General features: G+C 47.8%; 3 protein-coding genes and 1 non-coding gene across 9 annotated transcripts; all 4 read left to right on the plus strand.

The window, feature by feature from the left end:
• Positions 166–2,878, plus strand: LOC8068314 (pollen receptor-like kinase 3). The gene is made up of 2 exons (XM_002449838.2): positions 166–1,692; positions 1,790–2,878. Exons 1-2 carry the CDS (start codon positions 252–254, stop codon positions 2,419–2,421), a joined length of 2,073 nt encoding a protein of 690 aa, XP_002449883.1. The 5' UTR covers positions 166–251; the 3' UTR covers positions 2,422–2,878.
• Positions 3,513–3,594, plus strand: TRNAS-GCU. The gene has a single exon. It is a non-coding gene; the product is annotated as a tRNA-Ser (tRNA).
• Positions 6,437–10,776, plus strand: LOC8068315 (disease resistance protein RPP13). Of its 6 annotated transcripts, none has more exons than XR_002453258.1 (3): positions 6,437–7,619; positions 7,721–10,319; positions 10,395–10,776. XR_002453258.1 is itself a non-coding variant. In XM_021461185.1 (3 exons), the coding sequence occupies exons 2-3, from the start codon at positions 6,799–6,801 to the stop codon at positions 9,600–9,602; spliced, it is 2,703 nt and encodes a 900-aa protein (XP_021316860.1). In that variant the 5' UTR covers positions 6,437–6,661; positions 6,763–6,798; the 3' UTR covers positions 9,603–10,776. The 6 variants fall into 6 exon arrangements, 3 of the variants coding, with proteins under 3 accessions (XP_021316860.1, XP_021316861.1, XP_021316859.1); XR_002453256.1 differs by having other exon boundaries at positions 7,721–9,696; positions 10,064–10,774; XR_002453257.1 differs by having other exon boundaries at positions 7,721–9,657; positions 10,064–10,774.
• On the plus strand, positions 14,945–16,707 carry LOC8068316 (UDP-glycosyltransferase 73C7). The gene has a single exon (XM_002449840.2). It carries the CDS (start codon positions 15,052–15,054, stop codon positions 16,582–16,584), a length of 1,533 nt encoding a protein of 510 aa, XP_002449885.1. The 5' UTR covers positions 14,945–15,051; the 3' UTR covers positions 16,585–16,707.

Raw genomic sequence — 18,611 nt, forward strand, 5'->3', positions numbered from 1 at the left:
GCTCTGATTTCTGAAAGAAGCTGGAACACCTCTCTGCTCTTTGTATTGTATCCCGTCGTCTTCTCCGTTGGTCGCTTGCCGCCTCAGCTGCGGCACCCTATTTTTGGGTCCGATCGAGAAGGCAGCAGAAGAGGCGTTGACAAAAACCAGGGCGAAGCAGCGCCACGAGAAGGGAGAGATCATCCGTCGTCCGAGAGAAGCGAGCTGGAAGAAAGCTAGAGGACAGGCTCTGACCACCACCACACCCGGTCATGGTCACCCTCCTCGCCTTCCGGCTCCCACCTCTCTTCCTCCTCCTCGCCGCCGCCGCCGCCGCCGCTGCTGCTGACAATGGCAACATGACGGAGGCAGAGGCGGCGGCGATGGCTGCGCTCGTAAATCTCAAGAAGTCGTTCACGGACCCGACCGGCAGGCTGGAGGCGTGGTCGGCGACGTCGCCGTTCCCGCCGTGCGACGCCGCGAGCCCCTGGCCCGGCGTGCAGTGCTACAAGGGCAGCCTCGTCGGCGTCCGCCTCACGCACATGAACCTCTCCGGCACGTTCGACTTCGGCGCCATCGCCAAGCTCCCCCGCCTCCACTCCGTGAACCTCAAGCACAACGCGCTGTCCGGCCCGCTGCCGGCGAGCCTCGGCACCCTGCGCGGCCTCCGCGCGCTCTACCTCTCCTCCAACAACTTCTCCGGTCCCATCCCCGCCGACGTGTTCGCCAACATGCGGTGGCTCAAGAAGCTCTACCTCGACAACAACCGCATCACGGGCCCGCTCCCCGCGGACGCGATCGCCAAGGCGCCGCGGCTCATGGAGCTCCACCTCGACCGCAACCAGATCGACGGGCCGGTTCCGTTCAAGCTGCCGGAGTCGCTCAAGCGGTTCAACGTGTCCCACAACCGCCTCAGCGGCACCATCCCGCAGAGCGTCGCCGAGCGCTACGACGCGTCGTCGTTCGCCGGGAACCCCGGGCTGTGCGGGTCGCCCGGCAGCGACGCCGCGGTGTGCGTGGCGGCCGGGCCGGCGCTCCCGCCGGCGTTTCCGCCGCCCACGGCGGCGGATTACATGGCCATGGAGGAGGAGACCAGCGTGTTCGTCGTCATCGGCATCATCCTGCTCGTCATCCTGCTGGTCAGCGGCGCCATGGTGCTGATGCTGCGGCAGGACGAGAGGAACAGCGTCGCGACGGCGTGGGACTACTACGCGGGCAGCACCACCACCGGCGGCGCCGGCGCCGGCGCCAGCGGCTCCAGCAAGTCCGTGGCGGATGCGGCGTCGACGACGGCGGCCGCGCCGCGCGCCGGGGAGGCGGTGGCCGTGGACATGGCCAGCGGCGGGTCGTCCAGCAGCCACGGCGGCGGCGGCAGCAGCTCCGGGCGGCGGATGGGCGAGTTCGTCCTCCTGAACGAGGACATCCCCGCGTTCGGCCTGCCGGACCTGATGAAGGCCTCCGCCGAGGTTCTGGGCAACGGCACCCTCGGGTCCGCGTACAAGGCCGCCATGCGCAACGGCGTCACCGTGGCCGTCAAGCGCCTCCGCGACATGAACCGCTTCGGGCGCGACGAGTTCGAGCAGCACGTCCACATGCTCGGCCAGCTCCGCCACCCCAACGTCCTCCCCCCCGTCGGCTACCATTACCGCAAGGAGGAGAAGCTCATCGTCTCCGAGTACATGCCCCGCGGCAGCCTCCTCTACATCCTCCATGGTTGGTTAATTTAATTAATTATCCTCCATGATTATATGATCTGGCTAATTAATCACGTGATGACTAATCATCAAATGGCATCCATGGATGGATGCAGGCGACCAGAGTCCGAACAGGGTGATCCTGGACTGGCAGGGGAGGGTGAGGATCGCGGTGGGCGTGGTGCGGGGGCTGGCGTTCCTGCACGAGAGGCTGGGGATCCCGGCGGGGAGGCTGGTGAGCATGGACGGGGCGGACTTCGACGCGCCGCCGCCGCCGCCGCCGCACGGGAACCTCAAGTCGGGGAACATCCTGCTGGGGGCGGACATGGAGCCACTGCTGGTGGACTACGGCTTCTTCCCGCTGGTGAACGCGGCGCAGGCGCCGCAGGCCATGTTCGCGTTCCGGTCGCCAGAGGGCACCACGCGCGGGGTGGTGTCGGCGCGCTCCGACGTCTACTGCCTCGGCGTCGTGCTCCTGGAGCTCGTCACGGGCCGGTTCCCGTCGCAGTACCTCCTCAGCGCGCGCGGCGGCACCGACGTCGTGCACTGGGCGGCCACGGCCGTCGCCGAGGGCGGCGAGGCGGAGCTCGTCGACCCCGCCATCGCCGCCGCCGGAGGGGACGCCGCCGTCAGGCTGCTCCGGGTCGGCGTGCACTGCGCTAGCCCCGAGCCCGAGTGCCGGCCCAGCGTCGCCGAGGCCGCGTGGATGGTGGAGGAGATCGGCAGCGCCGCCGGCGGCGCGTCGTGAATCGTGATCACGGACGCACAAACGTCACTGGTGCATTGGAGTGTGGCACGTCCACGTACGCACGGGTGGAGTCGAGGACATGCATGCATGGGGAGGACCTCGGTCGTCAGATCCTGGCCGTTGATCAGAGATGTCGAATGGGTATGGTTGCGCCACGTGTACATTACGGTTGTGGTCCGAATTTGTGTGTAAAGGAAAAAAAGGACTAAAATGAAAGAGGGAGACGAGGAGCTGGGGGTGTACGCATGCCATATTTGAAAAAACCTAGGGGCCATTTCTTCTAGTGGAGGAGAGCGTTTACGACCATACTTTATATCAAGGGATCAAAGATCATGTGTCCTATTGTGTGTGCATGTCAAAAGCAGCGTTTTGTCTTAGGATGCTATGGGTTTGTTGTAATTAAGGATACATGTATTTTAGCTTTCAAATTGGTGTCTAATTTTGAGTAAAAATGTCACGAGCTACTCTGTCTTTAGTAAAATCACAACTAAATCTCACATTTCAGAAGTAGTCTACCGACGCTCGGTGGTGGACCTCATCAATTTTCACATCTAGAGCCATTCTGAAAGTACATACTCCTATGCTAGGCCCAAATATGCTCCTCTTGGCCCAAATCAAGCGGAGTCTTCTTAGTCATAATTTTTCTTAGGCTAGTTCTAATAAAAATTTCATCTCCATCTAATAAGGTGGCACATCAATGAAAATGATGATGATGTAACATCTGAATTATAAGTAGAGAGAGGAGTTAAGTTTTATCCAGATGAAATCTATAGCGTGCATGGTTAGTTGGTTACTAATGCATCGGACACGTAGTGAGGCTCCACTGAGAGCGTTTTATTTCATCCACACACATTACAAAACGAGTGAACCACTAGAAGCATTTCATTTCATGCCACCGTGCAACGGTAATTAAATGCACAAGCCTATGAAACTATGCACTGTAAGTCTTCTTGTTTTATTTCGTCACCTAAAATCCACTTTTGAAAACAATGCAATGGATGTCCAAATATTGTTGAAAAAAACCTTTTGTTTCTCCAGCCGCACTATAATTATAACTTATAAACTTTATGGAAAAATAGTGATCATCAAACGACGCTTTGGCCGAGTGGTTAAGGCGTGTGCCTGCTAAGTACATGGGGTTTCCCCGCGAGAGTTCGAATCTCTCAGGCGTCGTTGTTTTTATGTCTATATTTATCCTTTTTTTTGCCCAACGTATATTATTATGTATATAAATTCATTATTACCTTCAAATTATTTTTGTTATTATTAGATAGCGTGTCCATGCCTTGCTATAAGATAGCTAATATTTTGTACTAAAAACATAGGATCGCACTATAAGATAACAATACTATAAAATTAAATACCAATGTTAAAATAACAGTTAATCTAAAAAGCAAAGTTTATGAAATTAACAATCACAAAAAGTGTGGTGTTGTAGGCTCACAAACTCTATTGTATAGACCTTTCCATAATACAGCTAAGATAATATTTTGTATCAGTAGGAAGAAATTTTCGATATCTATTTCTTTTATACATCAATAAATTTTAAAATAAATTCCGCCACATCTCTGTACTATCCTGTACATAGGTTTGATTTGAGTATATGTGCTGTCACATAGTCAATACTATGTGTCTTGAAACATCTCACAACCTTAAAACAAATATACAAATATGTTATACTCACCGTATAAACCTTTTCAACAATTACATTACAACTTCACTAATTACAATACAATAACAACACATCTGACAAGAAATGTATATTGTATCTCTAATTTTTTTTGATAAAACTGACCACAAGTTTCTTGAAAGATGGCGGACACCCTGTGCCGTTGTAGCCCCAGCCGAGCCACCACTGGTGATATGTTGTGCAACAACCTCTAATGTTTGACAATATCCTGTTCCTCAAATGCAATGAATGTTAGTGCTTATTCACTTGTCCTCAGATATTTGCATGCAGAGAGGCAGTAGTAACACCTCCAACAATTCAATGATGAGTAAAAACCAACCCTTTTTCCAAAGCAGTGTCAAAATAATTAGAGGGCTAATAAGTAATTATAGAGATTATAAAACACTCACATTACTTTTTTAGGGGATACTGACATTATACTCAACAGAGTTGTGTCCTAAAAATCCCCTAAAATGATCCACAACACATGCAAGATCACCAAAATGTTAGCACCGAACGTTGAATAGTGTTTAGCCACATCTGATGAGCAGCGTTCGATGCTCTCAGGAATGACCAGACACGCATGTCCCTGCGTTCGGTGCTTAACCCTAGGTGAAACTCTCTGTGTGTTGCAAGTCACTACTGACCGGAAGCACGCCTAGCGTTCGGTGCTCACGCCTGTTGCATTTGGTGTGTAGTTCTCAGTGAGAAACACTCCCGCGACTTCACTACCTTTTCAAGCCACCTCCGACACAGTGGAAAATAGGCAATTCATTTTCACAAAGACGCTGAACCCCTTTCTATCTCTCAAACTCCATCTACTTTGCAAATGTGCCAACACCAACATGTGTACCATTATGTGCAAGTGTGTTAGCAATTACACAAGCATTTTCTCAAAGGAGTTAGCACTCACACTAGATCTTACTGCATATGCAAAGAGTTAGAGCATCTAGTGGCACTTTGACAACCGCATTTCAATACAAGTTTCATCACTCTTCATAGTATGGTTATCAATCCTAAATCACTCGCACCCTCTATGGTGTCTTAAGTGTAAACCAAAAAGCTCATAACCAATTATACCTTTGCCTTGAGCTTTTTATTTTTCTCTTTCTTCTTTTTCAGGCCTGAGCACTTGATCACCTTGGTTCCACCATCACCATGATGATCATCACCCATGTTGCTCACCACTTGGAGTGTGCTTTCCTATCTCATGAATACTTAGAGCAATAGGTTAGCGCATAGGGTTTCATCAATTTACCAAAACTAAACTAGAGTTCTCACGTATTACATCTATTCATCAATTGACCAAAAACTCCCATATATAGCTTGTGTTTCCTGTTATTTATTAAACAATGTCTAATAATATATTGACTAAATAATAGATAAAATAGAACACCAATAGCTTGTATATCGTCCACACCTTGTAGAACCAAACAAATCACCTAGTGCCTTATAGGATTTCATTAACCTATTGGTTGAATCATTATAATCTGACATAACCTCAAGTGTTTGGAATACGTAGAGATTATTTTGTATATTTATTATTACTTAATAAGTCAATGTCCTATTATCCCGGGATTTAAACGCTCGCCCACAGGCATGTGGCATGCCCACCTCTTATACCTCCCTCCCTCCCTCCCTCCCTCTCTTAGATATTCGATAACCTCCTCCCTGGCGGTGACCTGCTCCCTGTGGCCACACTTGTGCCCCGCCTTCTCCCACACGGCCCCCCTCTCTCCTCTATGGCAGCAGTGACAGTGCTGACGAGGTCGACCTTCTCCTCGTGGATATGCTCTTATGGTTCCGGCGAGCTCTCTCTCTCATCTTTCCAAACTCCAACATCCTTAGAAGAAAAGAGGTTTGGGGGAGGAAGGCCGTCCAAGTGGTGGGAGACCGACAGGCGATTTAGGGGACGTGGAGGCGGGAGGCACCCGGGGTAGGAGGCACTCGGCCTAGGTCGGGGCAAGGGCGCTAGGGCCACGGCAACTGCAGCGGGGCGGGGGAGGGGGGGTGTTAGGCGAAGGGAGAGAAGGTGGGGTCCTGGTTGCGGAGCTCCGACTTGCTGCAGCAGGGGCGAGGGCCATTGTAGAGGGAGAAAGCGCCAGCTAAGAGGAAGAAGAGGAAGGGGGCGAAATGAGGAAAGAGACGGCTGTGCTTGGCGCCAAACGCACGCACGGCTGCACGGTAGCCACGTCCATTACTATAATCAGAGGGTGATATAAACACACCGCTAATCAAATGGCGGTCCCACACCCTATCTCCGGAGATCTTTCAGTCAACACCTTTTCTTTTATCGGTTTCACTTTCAGCCCGTGTGATTGATGGTTCAGTTCAAGAAATCTTTGGCCCTCTATTCACATCCACGTTCCCATTGGGACTCTTTGATCAGAGTCTGCTCCTGATCCCAACATCCCAGCGGCCCAATCTCAAAAAGAAAAAAAAAGAAGTCAACGGCAGCACGGCGACTCAACAGTGGCTTCCATCGATTCAAGCTCAAGCTAGCGACGGTCCCTCAGATCCGGCGAAGAGCGGCCGCGCCGTACCCCACCGCCGGGGACACCGGTCAGTACAGTACGTTCTCCTCCCTCCAGGCTGGCTCTTTCGCTCGCCGCCGTTCTTTATCTCAAGATCAAGGTCGTCGCGTCGCCCACATTCTATTCTTTGTGTTCTAGAGCACACAAATAGTACTATACACAGCAATCTTTTACATGGAGGTCGTGACGGGGGTGCTGACGGGGCTTGTCTTCAAGCTTGGTAAACTGCTGGTGGGCGAGTACAATCTGCAGAAGGGAGTGAAGGGGGAGATCATGTTCCTCCAACCTGAGCTCCAGAGCATGCAGGGCGCCCTCAAGGAGATATCCAAAGCTCCGTCAGACGAGCTTGACCACCAGGACAGGATCTGGGCCAGCGAAGTGCGAGAGCTGTCCTACGACATAGAGGACAGCATCGACATGTTCGTGGTGCGCTGCGAGGGCGGTCAGCAGCTCCTCGCAGCACCGGATGGCATGAGAGGGTTCATCGATAGGAGCCTTGATCTGCTGACAAGGTTCCGTGTTCGCCGTCAGGTTGCCATGGACATCAGAGACATCAAGAGGCGTGTCATAGAGGCGCGCGAGAGGCGCGAGGCGTACAAGATCGACGGTGTTGGTGGAGCTCGGCCTGATGTTGTTGATCCTCGGTTGTTGGCTCATTACACAGCGGTGACAGAGCTCGTTGGCATCGATGACGCTAGAGATGAGCTAATCAAGGTTCTGACGGATGATGGGAGCCAAGAAGCTTCCAAACAGCATGGCAGGGTAGTTTCCATTGTTGGGTGTGGAGGCCTGGGAAAGACCACTCTGGCTAATGTTGTGTACCAGAAGATCAGAACGCAATTTGATTGCTGGGCTTTTGTTTCAGTGTCTCAAACTCCTGACATGAGGAGATTATTCGAGGGTATACTCTCTGAACTTGGCAAGGACATCAACGAAGAAACACGGGATGTGAGGCACTTCATTGATGCAATCGGAAAATTCCTTCAGACAAAGAGGTAGTACTCCTTTGAATGAATGTACTGTTTTCCAATGTTAATCTACGCCACATGTCTCACATCTGAATTTTACGTATGACATGCCATTGTTATGTGTGCAGGTACTGCATTGTTATTGATGACATATGGGATATCTCAGTTTGGAAAATGATTAGGTGTGCTTTGCCTGATAATATGGGTGGATATGTAATTATCACAACTACCCGTAATTTCAAGGTAGCTGAAGAAATTGGTGGCGCTTACAGCATGAAAGCCCTCTGTCATGAAAGCTCCAGAAAATTATTTTATACAAGAATATTTGGCAATGAAGAAAAATACAAATGTCCTGATGAGCACCTAACAGAAGTATCTCACAGAATATTGAATAAATGTGCCGGTGTGCCATTAGCTATCATTACGATAGCTAGTTTGTTGGCTAATAAAGCAAGAGACAAAATGGAGTGGCTCGAGGTGTACAACTCTATTGGTACCGGACTCGAGGATAGTACAGATGTTGAGAATATGAGAAAGATTTTGGCATATAGCTACTATGATCTGAAATACCATCTGCGGGTTTGCTTACTATATTTAAGTATGTTTCCAGAAGATTACCCAATTACAAAAAATCATTTGATATGGATGTGGATAGCTGAAGGTTTTGTACAATGTGAACAAGGGAAGAGCTTATTTGAACTTGGAGAGTGTTACTTCAATGAGCTCATAAACACAAGTATGATCCAGCCTGTGTACGACAGGCATGAGGCCATGATTGAACATTGCCGTGTACACGATATGGTTCTTGAAGTTATCCGTTCCTTGTCAAATGAAGACAATTTTGTTACCATATTGAACAATGAGCACAGCACATCATCTCAATCGAAAATGTTTCGAAGGTTGTCCCTTCAGAACAGTGTTGTACACCTGGCTAGTCCATTCCCTAGTACGAGCATGCTACAAGTGAGGTCAGTTATTACCTTTTCATCTGCTCTTGATCAAATGCCGGCCCTTGCAAGCTTCAGGGTTTTGCGTGTACTAAATTTAAAAGGTAGTTATCTCCCACAAGGTTGCGATCTTAAGCATCTTGGAAATCTATTTCACTTGAGGTATTTGGGACTTGGACGGACTTATACTAATGAGCTACCTGAAGAAATAGGAAACCTGCGTTATCTACAAACATTGGACGTAGTGGGAAGCTACATTGGTAGCCTGCCATCAACTGTTGTTCAGCTAAGACATTTGATGTGTCTTTGTGTCGACCAAAATACAAGAGTGCCAAACGGGATTGGGAGACTAACAGCCCTCGAAGAGCTCTCAACGTTATACACCTGCGACGAATCCACGGATATCCCAGAAGAGCTGTGCCATCTAACAGAACTGCGGGTGCTAGAACTTTTCTTCTGGAACAACACCTTGGAGAAATCTTTGGTGGCGTGCCTATGCAAGTTGAGAAAAATCCAGAGTCTAGTTATCTGGGCCTCTGGTGGTGAATACAATTTCGATGCATGGGTTGCTCCTCGACATGTCCAGAGATTGCAGCTACAATCCTGCTGGTTCTCAAGGCTGCCAGATTGGATGAATCCTTCACCTCTGGGCCTCTCCTTTCTGTGGATCAACGTGAGGGAGCTGCGCCAGGAGGACCTAGAAACTCTTGGGAGGTTACCAGCACTCCGTCATCTGTATCTGAAGCTGGACCATGAGAAACTCAAAATCCCTCGGAGATTCATCGTTGGTGCTTGTTCGTTCCCATGCCTGGTGGAATGCAGGCTGTTGGGATTTATGGGGGCCGTGTTCTTCCATCAAGGAGCTATGATAAAGCTCAGGAACCTTTCCCTGACGTTGTATGCAAGGGATGTGAGAGAAATTATGGCGAGCAGCGATGGTAGTTGTTGTTTCGACTTGGGCCTAGGGAACCTGCTGTCACTTCAGGAGTTCAGGGTGTCATTATTTACTTCCGATCTGGAGGCGCCAACGAGATGGAAGTGGAGAAGGCCAAGGCTGCAGTGAGCCATGTGCTTGAGATTCATCCCAATCATCTCGAATATCACATATGGGGTTGAAGGTTAGCTTAACTAGGAGGATTCTCCGCGCGTTGCTGCGGGTACGAAGGGAGAATATAAATATAGCCTTATTGTAGTCTATTAAGTCATCTATATAGTTTTAGTAGTCAGTTTCAAAAGAGAAAGAGAGAAGATCACGTGAGAGAATAATTGCTAGCAGTATGCATGCATGGTCATGTGTAGGTAGTTGCATCTACTACTGAAACTATTTATGAGTGGACACTTAATTGCATACAACAGCAGAAGAAGTGGATGATGATGTGGTGCAAGGAGGTGCAAGAGAATTAGCTTAGTGGAGTTTATCTTTATAGGATATATAGATAGATAACCCTGGTCGTTGTTGTTTTTTCTCCATTCTGTTGCTTTTTCCTTTCATGCAACCATAACCTTCCTCTGTTTCTTTCTCAGATTCATATTGACGAGCTGGGAAAAAGATTCAATATGAACGGCATCCAAACCAGAGGAAGCAAAAGAAATTCATACGTTTTCCCACTCCTAATACGCTGCAAGTAGTGGAATATGTGATTTCTGCGCTGCGGCATGCCACTGAAATGCATCCCAATCATCCCATCCTTGACCCTTCAAAATCCGATGAAGCCAATACACAGCTGAAACCAATCCAAACCGGCCAGCCCTTGCAACTAACGGCAGCAAAAGAACCTCAGTTTGTCTCCTTTCTCTGTATTCTAATCTTTTTCCCCTGTTTTCCTCAAGAAAAGAACCTCAGTTTCTGTCGCAGGTTCAGAATAGTGATGGCCAATGGAAACAAGTAAACAACAGGCCGACTCCACCCCTGAGATTCTGCATAAACGGATGATCCTAACTGTACATCAACCCCGCACCCCAGCAATGATGTTATTATTTACTCATTGCCCATGCAAATGTCACAGATCAGGATATACGAGGAGACAAAAAATGTGCAGTTGTGATTGTAATTCTGGGATTCTTTTTCTTTCAGACTGTAGAACTAAAAAAGGATTGGTGATCAAGGTTTTTTTAACTTGTGAATGGTGACATCTCACCTGTACCACCTAGTTTTGGAAAGCCCTCTTCTTTAAGAGATGGTTATTGTTGTGAATGACTGCGAATAAACGACGAAGAACACAAGATCAAATCACAACGGAGACACAAGATTTAACGTGGAAAACCCCTTCAATAAAGAGAAAAACCACGGGCGCCAGCTAGCAAACACTCCTCACTATTATCAAAAGTCGAGGTTACAACGTCGTGCGGCGGCCGAGCCTGTTCGCTTATCTTATAAGCCGTACCTTTTCTACCAGTGAACAGTGTTTTTCTCTTACAATAAATTAGCGAACAATATTTCAGCTATAACTTTTCAGACTAGCGAACAGGCTCAGTGGAACTCTAATTTGGGTACGTACCGTGGGGGGCCAGCCCCCGCACCCCCCATGTGACAATGAGGGCACACACCAATGGGCCACCTCAGACTCCGCTTCGCTCCAGCCCAGCCTTTGCCTTCAACGGACCTCCTCTTCGTTGCATGAGAAGTCACCCTTTATAATGTGCAACTGAATTTGAAACATATTCAACAGCTATGACTTATAAATTATCGTATAACTTCAGGTATTGGTGATTAGCAGATACAACTGTTTTTATTCAAAATTGAGGAGGTACCTACGATATTTTTATTAGCATTTGAACATCTAACCAGAATATGTTAAGTTTTGTGGCAACATTGCATCACATTGAGGCTTGCAGATATTTTAGGTTTCCATATATAATAACAATGATATGGAGACAAAGGAATCCGCTGTGAACCTCCTGTAGAGGTTGAGGTAAACTGTAAAGCTTGTTTGGTTGCAAGCCTGGACTAAGGCCTTGTTTAGTTACAAAAAATTTTGGGAAATCGACACTGTAGCACTTTCGTTTGTATTTGACAAATATTGTCCAATTATGGACTAACTAGGCTTAAAAGATTCGTCTCGTCAATTCCGACCAAACTGTGCCATTAGTTTTTATTTTCGTCTATATTTAATACTTCATACATACGTCTAAAGATTTGATGTGATGGGAAATCTGAAAAATTTTGCAATTTTTTTTTGAACTAAACAAGGCCTAACAGCTACAGCCTATTTTCCTGTGTGTTGTTCGGAATCGTGGCAGCACCAGGCAACTGTTGCCCCAGTCAGAGCCAGGAGGACAAACGTGAGTTCCTGGGCCAAAAGAGCAGTTGCTGCCTGGGTTACTGAAAGTCACCGTGGGTGTGTTTGCAGCATTGCATGAAGGCAGCCAGACCCTAGATCAGCCATAACCAGACTAACTCGGTACAAGCCCCCGGTGGTAAGCCAGACCCAATAGAGATTGTGTTTGTTTGTTAGCCCAAATAGGAGATAGGAGGATAGGAGGGTCACTTGCTCCCTCCATCTGGCTAGACGAGCGCTCAATCTAGCCCGACTCTGAAAAAAAAATATGCCCCCATCGTTTTTCTAGCCCTAGCCCAAGTGCTTTAAGCTCCTTACGGGGTGGACTCTGAGGCTGGGCCAGCAACATCAAACATGGACTGCTGCAGCTAGGGAGCTCGGGCAATCCTCTGCCCCCACTAGCAAACACACCCTGTATCTATTCTAATCTAAATCATATGGCTGCCTAAACTCTAGTTTTTATATAAAAAATACAATAAACAAGTCTTTTAAAAAACTTATTTCCTTTTCCAGTTCTCTGCCTAGTCTTTAGTTAAATGTACTACTAGCTTACTATTCAAATATTTATATTTCCAAGTATAAATATTTACTTTTAAGAATATTATAACTTGGGAAAAAATCCAAATCATTTATTCTGTTAATCAAACTAAAAGAGTGCACATTCACTGTACATACAACCTTTGGATATGACCATTAAAGTTAAAAATAAAATGAGCTCATTCTTCTCTATTGAGTTCAGCACAAATGATCTTTTACAGATCGCAGAGCAGAATTCTGTTCACTGAACCAATGCGCTTCAGCCTTACAAATAGTGAGAAATGAAGACACGAAAATTAAAGAGACGGCAATTTGAACGTCTGATGGACGCCGGGTCCTCAACAAGCATGAACAGTGTGAAAGGGCCTCTAACCTAGTGGTTAGAGCACCTGAGTAGTACCAGCAGACCTGAGTTCAACTCCTCGTGGGAGCGAATTTAAACAGGTCTATATTATAAAAAAAAAGAGACCTAAAATAGATACAGGTCATGCACAGTTAAATAGGCAACCCCTCAAATCTCTCCTTCTCCAACAACTACGGCAAATAGAACACCCAAAACTACTGCTCGCATAGATACGCCGCGCCGCTGTGGCCCCTCGCCGTGGATGCCGCATGGCCTAGCCGCGGACCAGATCAGCCTTCGTCTTTGCCTGCCGCCGGCCACCGAGCTGTGAGATCCAGCCAACCGAGAGCAGAGGAGACGACAAAGAGAAAAAAAAAATCCCCAAAATCCTAGGCCAATTTATTCGCGGGGAACCGATGATGGAGTCCATGGCGACGGCGCCCGCCACCTGCGAGATCGCGCGCCTGCCGGACAACCTCCTGGCAGCATAGCTAGCCCGGACGGGGCTGCAGAACACCTGCCGTGCCGCCTTGGCCTCGCCGGCCTTCTGCGCCGTGGGCGACATGACCTGCCCGCGCTCGCTGACGGGGAGCTCCCCGCTGACCAACAACCCACCAAGAAGCAGCGGCAACCTCGACGGAGGAAGAGGCACAGTCGTCCCACTCCTGCTGCGTGGTGGTGGTGGGCCCTGCTACGTGGAGACGCAAAGACATCGAGGCAGACGCATATTTGCGTTCCGCAACGACGACGATCGTAGGTTTGGGTACTCCATTATAGGGTGTTTTTTTTCTACTGAAACACTGTTCAGGAGGCATTTTGGGTATGAGTCTTTTTATGCCTATCTTGTTGGAGATAGTCTTAGTTCCTAAAATATTTTGTAAAATTTTTCATATTCCTCATCACATCGAATCTTGCGGCACATGTACGGAGCACTAAATATAGATAAAAGAAATAACTAATTACATAGTTACCTGTAATTTGCGAGATGAATCTTTTAAGGCTAGTTAGTCCATAATTGGATAATATTTATCAAATACAAACGAAAGTGCTTTATTTCTATTTTATAAAATATTTTAAAAGTAAACAAGGCCTTGATCAATCTAACAAGTCGAAGTTACTTTTCTTTTCTGAAATTATGTACTGTCGCTTGCTGATCTCAATGATGCGGTGCCAGTGCAAAACACGGGTACTTTTGACGAACTATTGCGACAACGAACCATGCCCTGTTTCGGTGTGCAACGAGGTTACGTGATAAGATAGTGGTGAGTGGTGACTGCATGCTCTGTTTCGGTTTGCTCTGTTCTGTGGATCACGTACAGTACAACGTGACCAGGCTCCTCTGAAAAATCACGTCAAACTTGGATTGCTGATTACGCGTACTCGGAGCTGTCCTCATAATCTTCGATGTCACGGATTACGCAGGCTCATCGGTACAGGTTACTTCATGGTTATGTACTACTCCAGTTTGTAGTACAACCTGCAGCAGTGGAAAAGTACTACGTACAGATTTGTGTTAGATTGGATCGACCATTACTTCGGCCTTGTTCAGTTTCAAAAACTTTTTATTTTTCGAAACTATATCACTTTTATTTTTATTTGACAAACATTATTTAATTATGGAGTAATTAGGCTTAAAAGGTTCATCTCGCGATTTATAGGTAAACTATACAATTAGTTTTTATTTTCGTCTGTATTTAGTACTCTATGCATGTACCACAAGATTTGATTTTTTTTTTTATTTTTAGGGTGAACTAAACAAGGCCTTACTCAAAACGAACAAGGCGATCCACGGCAGGAGTAGTCAACAAAAGAAGCTTTGGACTTGTCCATGTGAATAGAGGTGCAAAGGCTAAGCTTTAGGTGCACCTCCAAACCTCTTTAGTATTTTTTAATTTTTTTTTAGAGAAGTAGTATAAACATTTGAACTAAAGAGATTTAGAGGTGCACCTAATCATCACTCATTTGCACCTCTACATGTGTGAAGCTAATCTGTCTGTGTCATATGTACCCTCGCTTTGTGCATGGTGCACAAGTATTGCACGAGCCGCCAAAAGTCCACCACAGCAATAGCCGCCGTGGAAAGTGGAATGGAATAGGTCACCACCAACTCCTACATGCACCTGTACATCATGTCGACACCACCAGGTAGGCGTAGGCCCGTACTTAGCAGCCAAGCAACTATATACACATGGCCACGTACTCACATTCACATGGTGTATATATATATATATATATATATAGGTGGCAACGATCGTCCTGCTGTGTGGCTCTCTTGATCAGTCTGCACAGCGAAACAAGAAAGGCAGACCATTTGCAATTGCAACGAGGAGAGAGTGAGATCGATCGGAAGGAAAATGGAGAGAGCCACACAACAGCAGGACGATCCACGCCCACACTTCGTGCTCGTTCCGTGGCAAGGAGGCATCAGCCACATCATCCCCATGACCGACATCGGCCGCCTCCTCGCCTCCCACGGCGCCGCGGTCACCATCATCACCACGCCCGCCAACGCCCCACTCGTCCAGAGCCGCGTCGACGACGACGACGACCTCGTGACGACGCCGCCGGAGGGCGCCATCACGGTCACCGCGATCCCGTTCCCAGCGGCGGAGGCCGGCCTCCCCCCCGACGACGGCTGCGAGAGGCTGGACCTCCTCCGGTCCCCCGCCGACGTGCCCCGCTTCTTCGCCGCCAACAGACACTTCGGCGAGGCCGTCGCAAGCTACTGCCGCGCCGGCGAGGCTATGCCGCGCCGGCCCAGCTGCGTCGTCGCCGGGATGTGCCACACGTGGGCGCTCGGCATGGCGCGCGAGCTCGCCGTGCCGTGCTACATCTTCCACGGCTTCGGCGCGTTCGCCCTGCTCTGCATCGAGTACCTCTACAAGCACAGGCCACACGAGGCGGCGGACGACGACGACGGCCTCGTCGTCAACATCCCAGCCCTGCCGGCGCCGTTCGACGACTGCTGCAGGCTCTCGCGCGCGCAGCTACCGCCGCATTTCGCGCCGTCGACGGCTGTGGGTGGTGGAGCAATGCAAGAGATACGGGAGTTCGACGTGGCCGTGGACGGCGTGGTCGTCAACACCTTCGACGAGCTCGAGCACGGCTCCTGCGAGCTTCTCGCGGCCGCGACCGGCAAAGCCGTCGTCGCCGTTGGCCCCGTCTCGCTGTGCCGCCGCCGGTCACCTGATCTCGATCCACAGGCCATGGCGGACGACGATGCCAGGCGGGTTATGGAGTGGCTGGACGCCAAGGAGACGACGAGGTCCGTGGTGTACGTCAGCTTTGGCAGCGCCGGGTGCATGCCGCCGGCGCAGGTCAGGCAGCTGGGCATGGCACTAGCGTCGTGCCCTTGGCATGTCGTCTGGGTCGTCAAGGGCGCCGACGCCATGCCCGGCGACGTCAAGAAATGGCTATCTGAGAGCTTCGACAGCGACAAGTGCTTGGTGGTGCGAGGCTGGGCTCCCCAGGTCGCCATTCTAGCTCACCGTACTGTCGGCGGCTTCCTCACGCACTGTGGGTGGGGCTCGACGCTGGAGGCCATTGCCGCCGGCGTGCCCATGGCGACATGGCCGCTTTTCGCCGAGCAGTTTCTCAATGAGAGGCTCATCGTCGATGTGCTTGGTGTTGGGGTGTCTGTAGGCGTGACAAGGCCAACAGAAAATGTCCTTAGTGCTGGTAAGCTCAACGGCGGCGGAGCGGATGTTGAGGCGGAGGTGGGTATGGAACAAGTGATGAAGGCATTGGAGAGGCTGATGGATGAAGGTGATGAAGGGGAGCAGAGGAGGAAGAAGGCTCAGGAGCTCAAGGCCAAGGCAAATGGAGCGTTAGAGAAGGGTGGGTCGTCCTACATGAATTTGGAGAAGCTAATCCAATGTGCTTCATGATAGAATAATTAATAATTATGTTTTGCTGAATAAAATAGCCAGTGTCCAACCTTGGGTACAAATCACCAAATTTGTTTGATGTCTTTGAGATTGTATGAAGAAGGTTAGATCGTTTGGTACGTACGTTTGTGTTTGAGACTTAACTGTGAAGGTACTGAATTGTTTTGTCACAATAACAAAATTTTCTATTGGAATAATTACCGATGCCATATATAAAACAATTGGATGTAATGGCGAAGTTACTCCAAGAACTAGATAACACCCCGTTGCTGCGGAAATTTATAGTGCTCTTGATGGAACATAAATACATAATGCATTATGTTATATGTAAAATGGTAGAAGGATGTATGGAAGGTACAAAATTATATGTAGTAAATAATGACAAAAGCAAGATTATAAAGACACCCATAGCTGGAAAACATGACTAAACAGGTGGTTTAGACATTAAAAATGATTATATGTATTAATTACTAATAATTTGATTTATTATGGACGCGAAACACACAAATGGAAGTAAACGCTGCTAAAACAACTTATTGAAACTTGTAATGATGGATTCCAAGAAGTATGAGAAATGGAAATTGTAAATTAAATAATAGAAAAAACAAAGCAGCCATTCAGAACAACATGATGAATTAGGGAGGAGTAGAAACCTATTTGTTAGGACATCACACTCTCGTCTGTACCTAAAACACAAAATGAGATTTCGTATCCCCAACCCCAATGGCAATGTAGAGGGCCTCGAGAACTCTGCTATAGCCATCGAGAAGCTAACATTAAAGTGCCAGTGTAATATGAAACCAATCCTGCTTAAAGTCTGAACCCCAGCCATCGTTTCAGAGATCATGAAGAGACCATCTCCATGACGACAGACTTACAAACATAGCTAGCCTAGACTTGGTCGGTGACCTGTTGCATCCTCGTCCAATGCTATCTGAAGAATCTCTCAACCTCGGTGCACATACTGAGCCAATAATCATCATAGCCAGTAAACTCGATAAAGAGGTTGTAGTGGCTTGTTCAGCAACGACCAAACCTGGAAAACTCTATGTAGAGGTCAAAGCAGAAGCAGCAGGCTAAGGAGTTGGACGGCGTCACAATTTGACTCCAACTGGATTGTGCTAGTGACCCCAGCATCAAATGGACTCCAGACAGACCCTCAAAAAAAAAAAAAAATGGACTCCAGACCGCCGCTGCACACACCCACAACCTGCATCCCCTACTTCGTGCGTCGTGGGGAGCGCCGCAACCACCATGGCTCTTGTCGCCCCAGCTAAGCACAACCAGGGCTGGCTCTATAGTTTTAAGGGCCGTTGGACAAGTAAAGAGATAAGGGCTCGTTCAGCTAATTTTTATATCAAAATTACTGTATATACTATCGATAATAAAAATTACTACCTCCGTCCCAAAAAAATATCGTTTTAGATTTTCGTGCCACAAGTTTGACTCGATTTGTAGAAAATATGAGCAATATTTATATTTCTAAATAAATTTGTTAAAAAACTAGACTTAAATGTCTTTCTAATGATACTAATTATGTACTATAAATATTAATATTTTTTATATATTTAGTTAAAGTTATTTCTCGGAAAGCGCAAACGACACTTATTTTGGGAAGGGGGGAGTACTTTGCAATATATATATATAATTCATAAAATATAAGTACTTTGTTCTTTTTGTTTTTCTTTTCTTTTTTGAGTATCCGACAAACGCTTCTTAGGCAACATCTAGTATATTCAGATAACTACATTGAATTATAAATTTATAATGCTAGGACCTAGCACTATACGAGCATAGCGAGTACATAAAACAATTAAGAAAATATATAAAAAAACTAATCCATCATGGTTGTTGGTGTATTGCTTACTGTGATGACATGTGTACTATCCGATGTTTCCCTACCGTTATGTAGAATAGGACCAGAAGGAAGAGTAATCTACGGCTTTGACTAATTTATCTTAGATCTTCAAATACTTATTATGCCAAATAAAAAATTATATATACTAATTACCTATATTGTCAAGGGC

Source organism: Sorghum bicolor, chromosome 5 (genome assembly GCF_000003195.3).
Source record: "Sorghum bicolor cultivar BTx623 chromosome 5, Sorghum_bicolor_NCBIv3, whole genome shotgun sequence".
NCBI lineage: Eukaryota > Viridiplantae > Streptophyta > Magnoliopsida > Poales > Poaceae > Sorghum > Sorghum bicolor.

Excerpts from the sequence above, each read along its gene's own strand:
- LOC8068314 (XM_002449838.2), top strand. The coding sequence starts at position 252 with ATGGTCACCCTCCTCGCCTTCCGGCTCCCACCTCTCTTCCTCCTCCTC. Across the intron at positions 1,693-1,789 it reads CCTCCTCTACATCCTCCATG|GCGACCAGAGTCCGAACAGG; the intron begins GTTGGTTAATTT and ends GGATGGATGCAG.
- LOC8068315 (XM_021461184.1), top strand. The coding sequence starts at position 6,799 with ATGGAGGTCGTGACGGGGGTGCTGACGGGGCTTGTCTTCAAGCTTGGT. Across the intron at positions 7,620-7,720 it reads AAATTCCTTCAGACAAAGAG|GTACTGCATTGTTATTGATG; the intron begins GTAGTACTCCTT and ends TTATGTGTGCAG.
- LOC8068316 (XM_002449840.2), top strand. The coding sequence starts at position 15,052 with ATGGAGAGAGCCACACAACAGCAGGACGATCCACGCCCACACTTCGTG.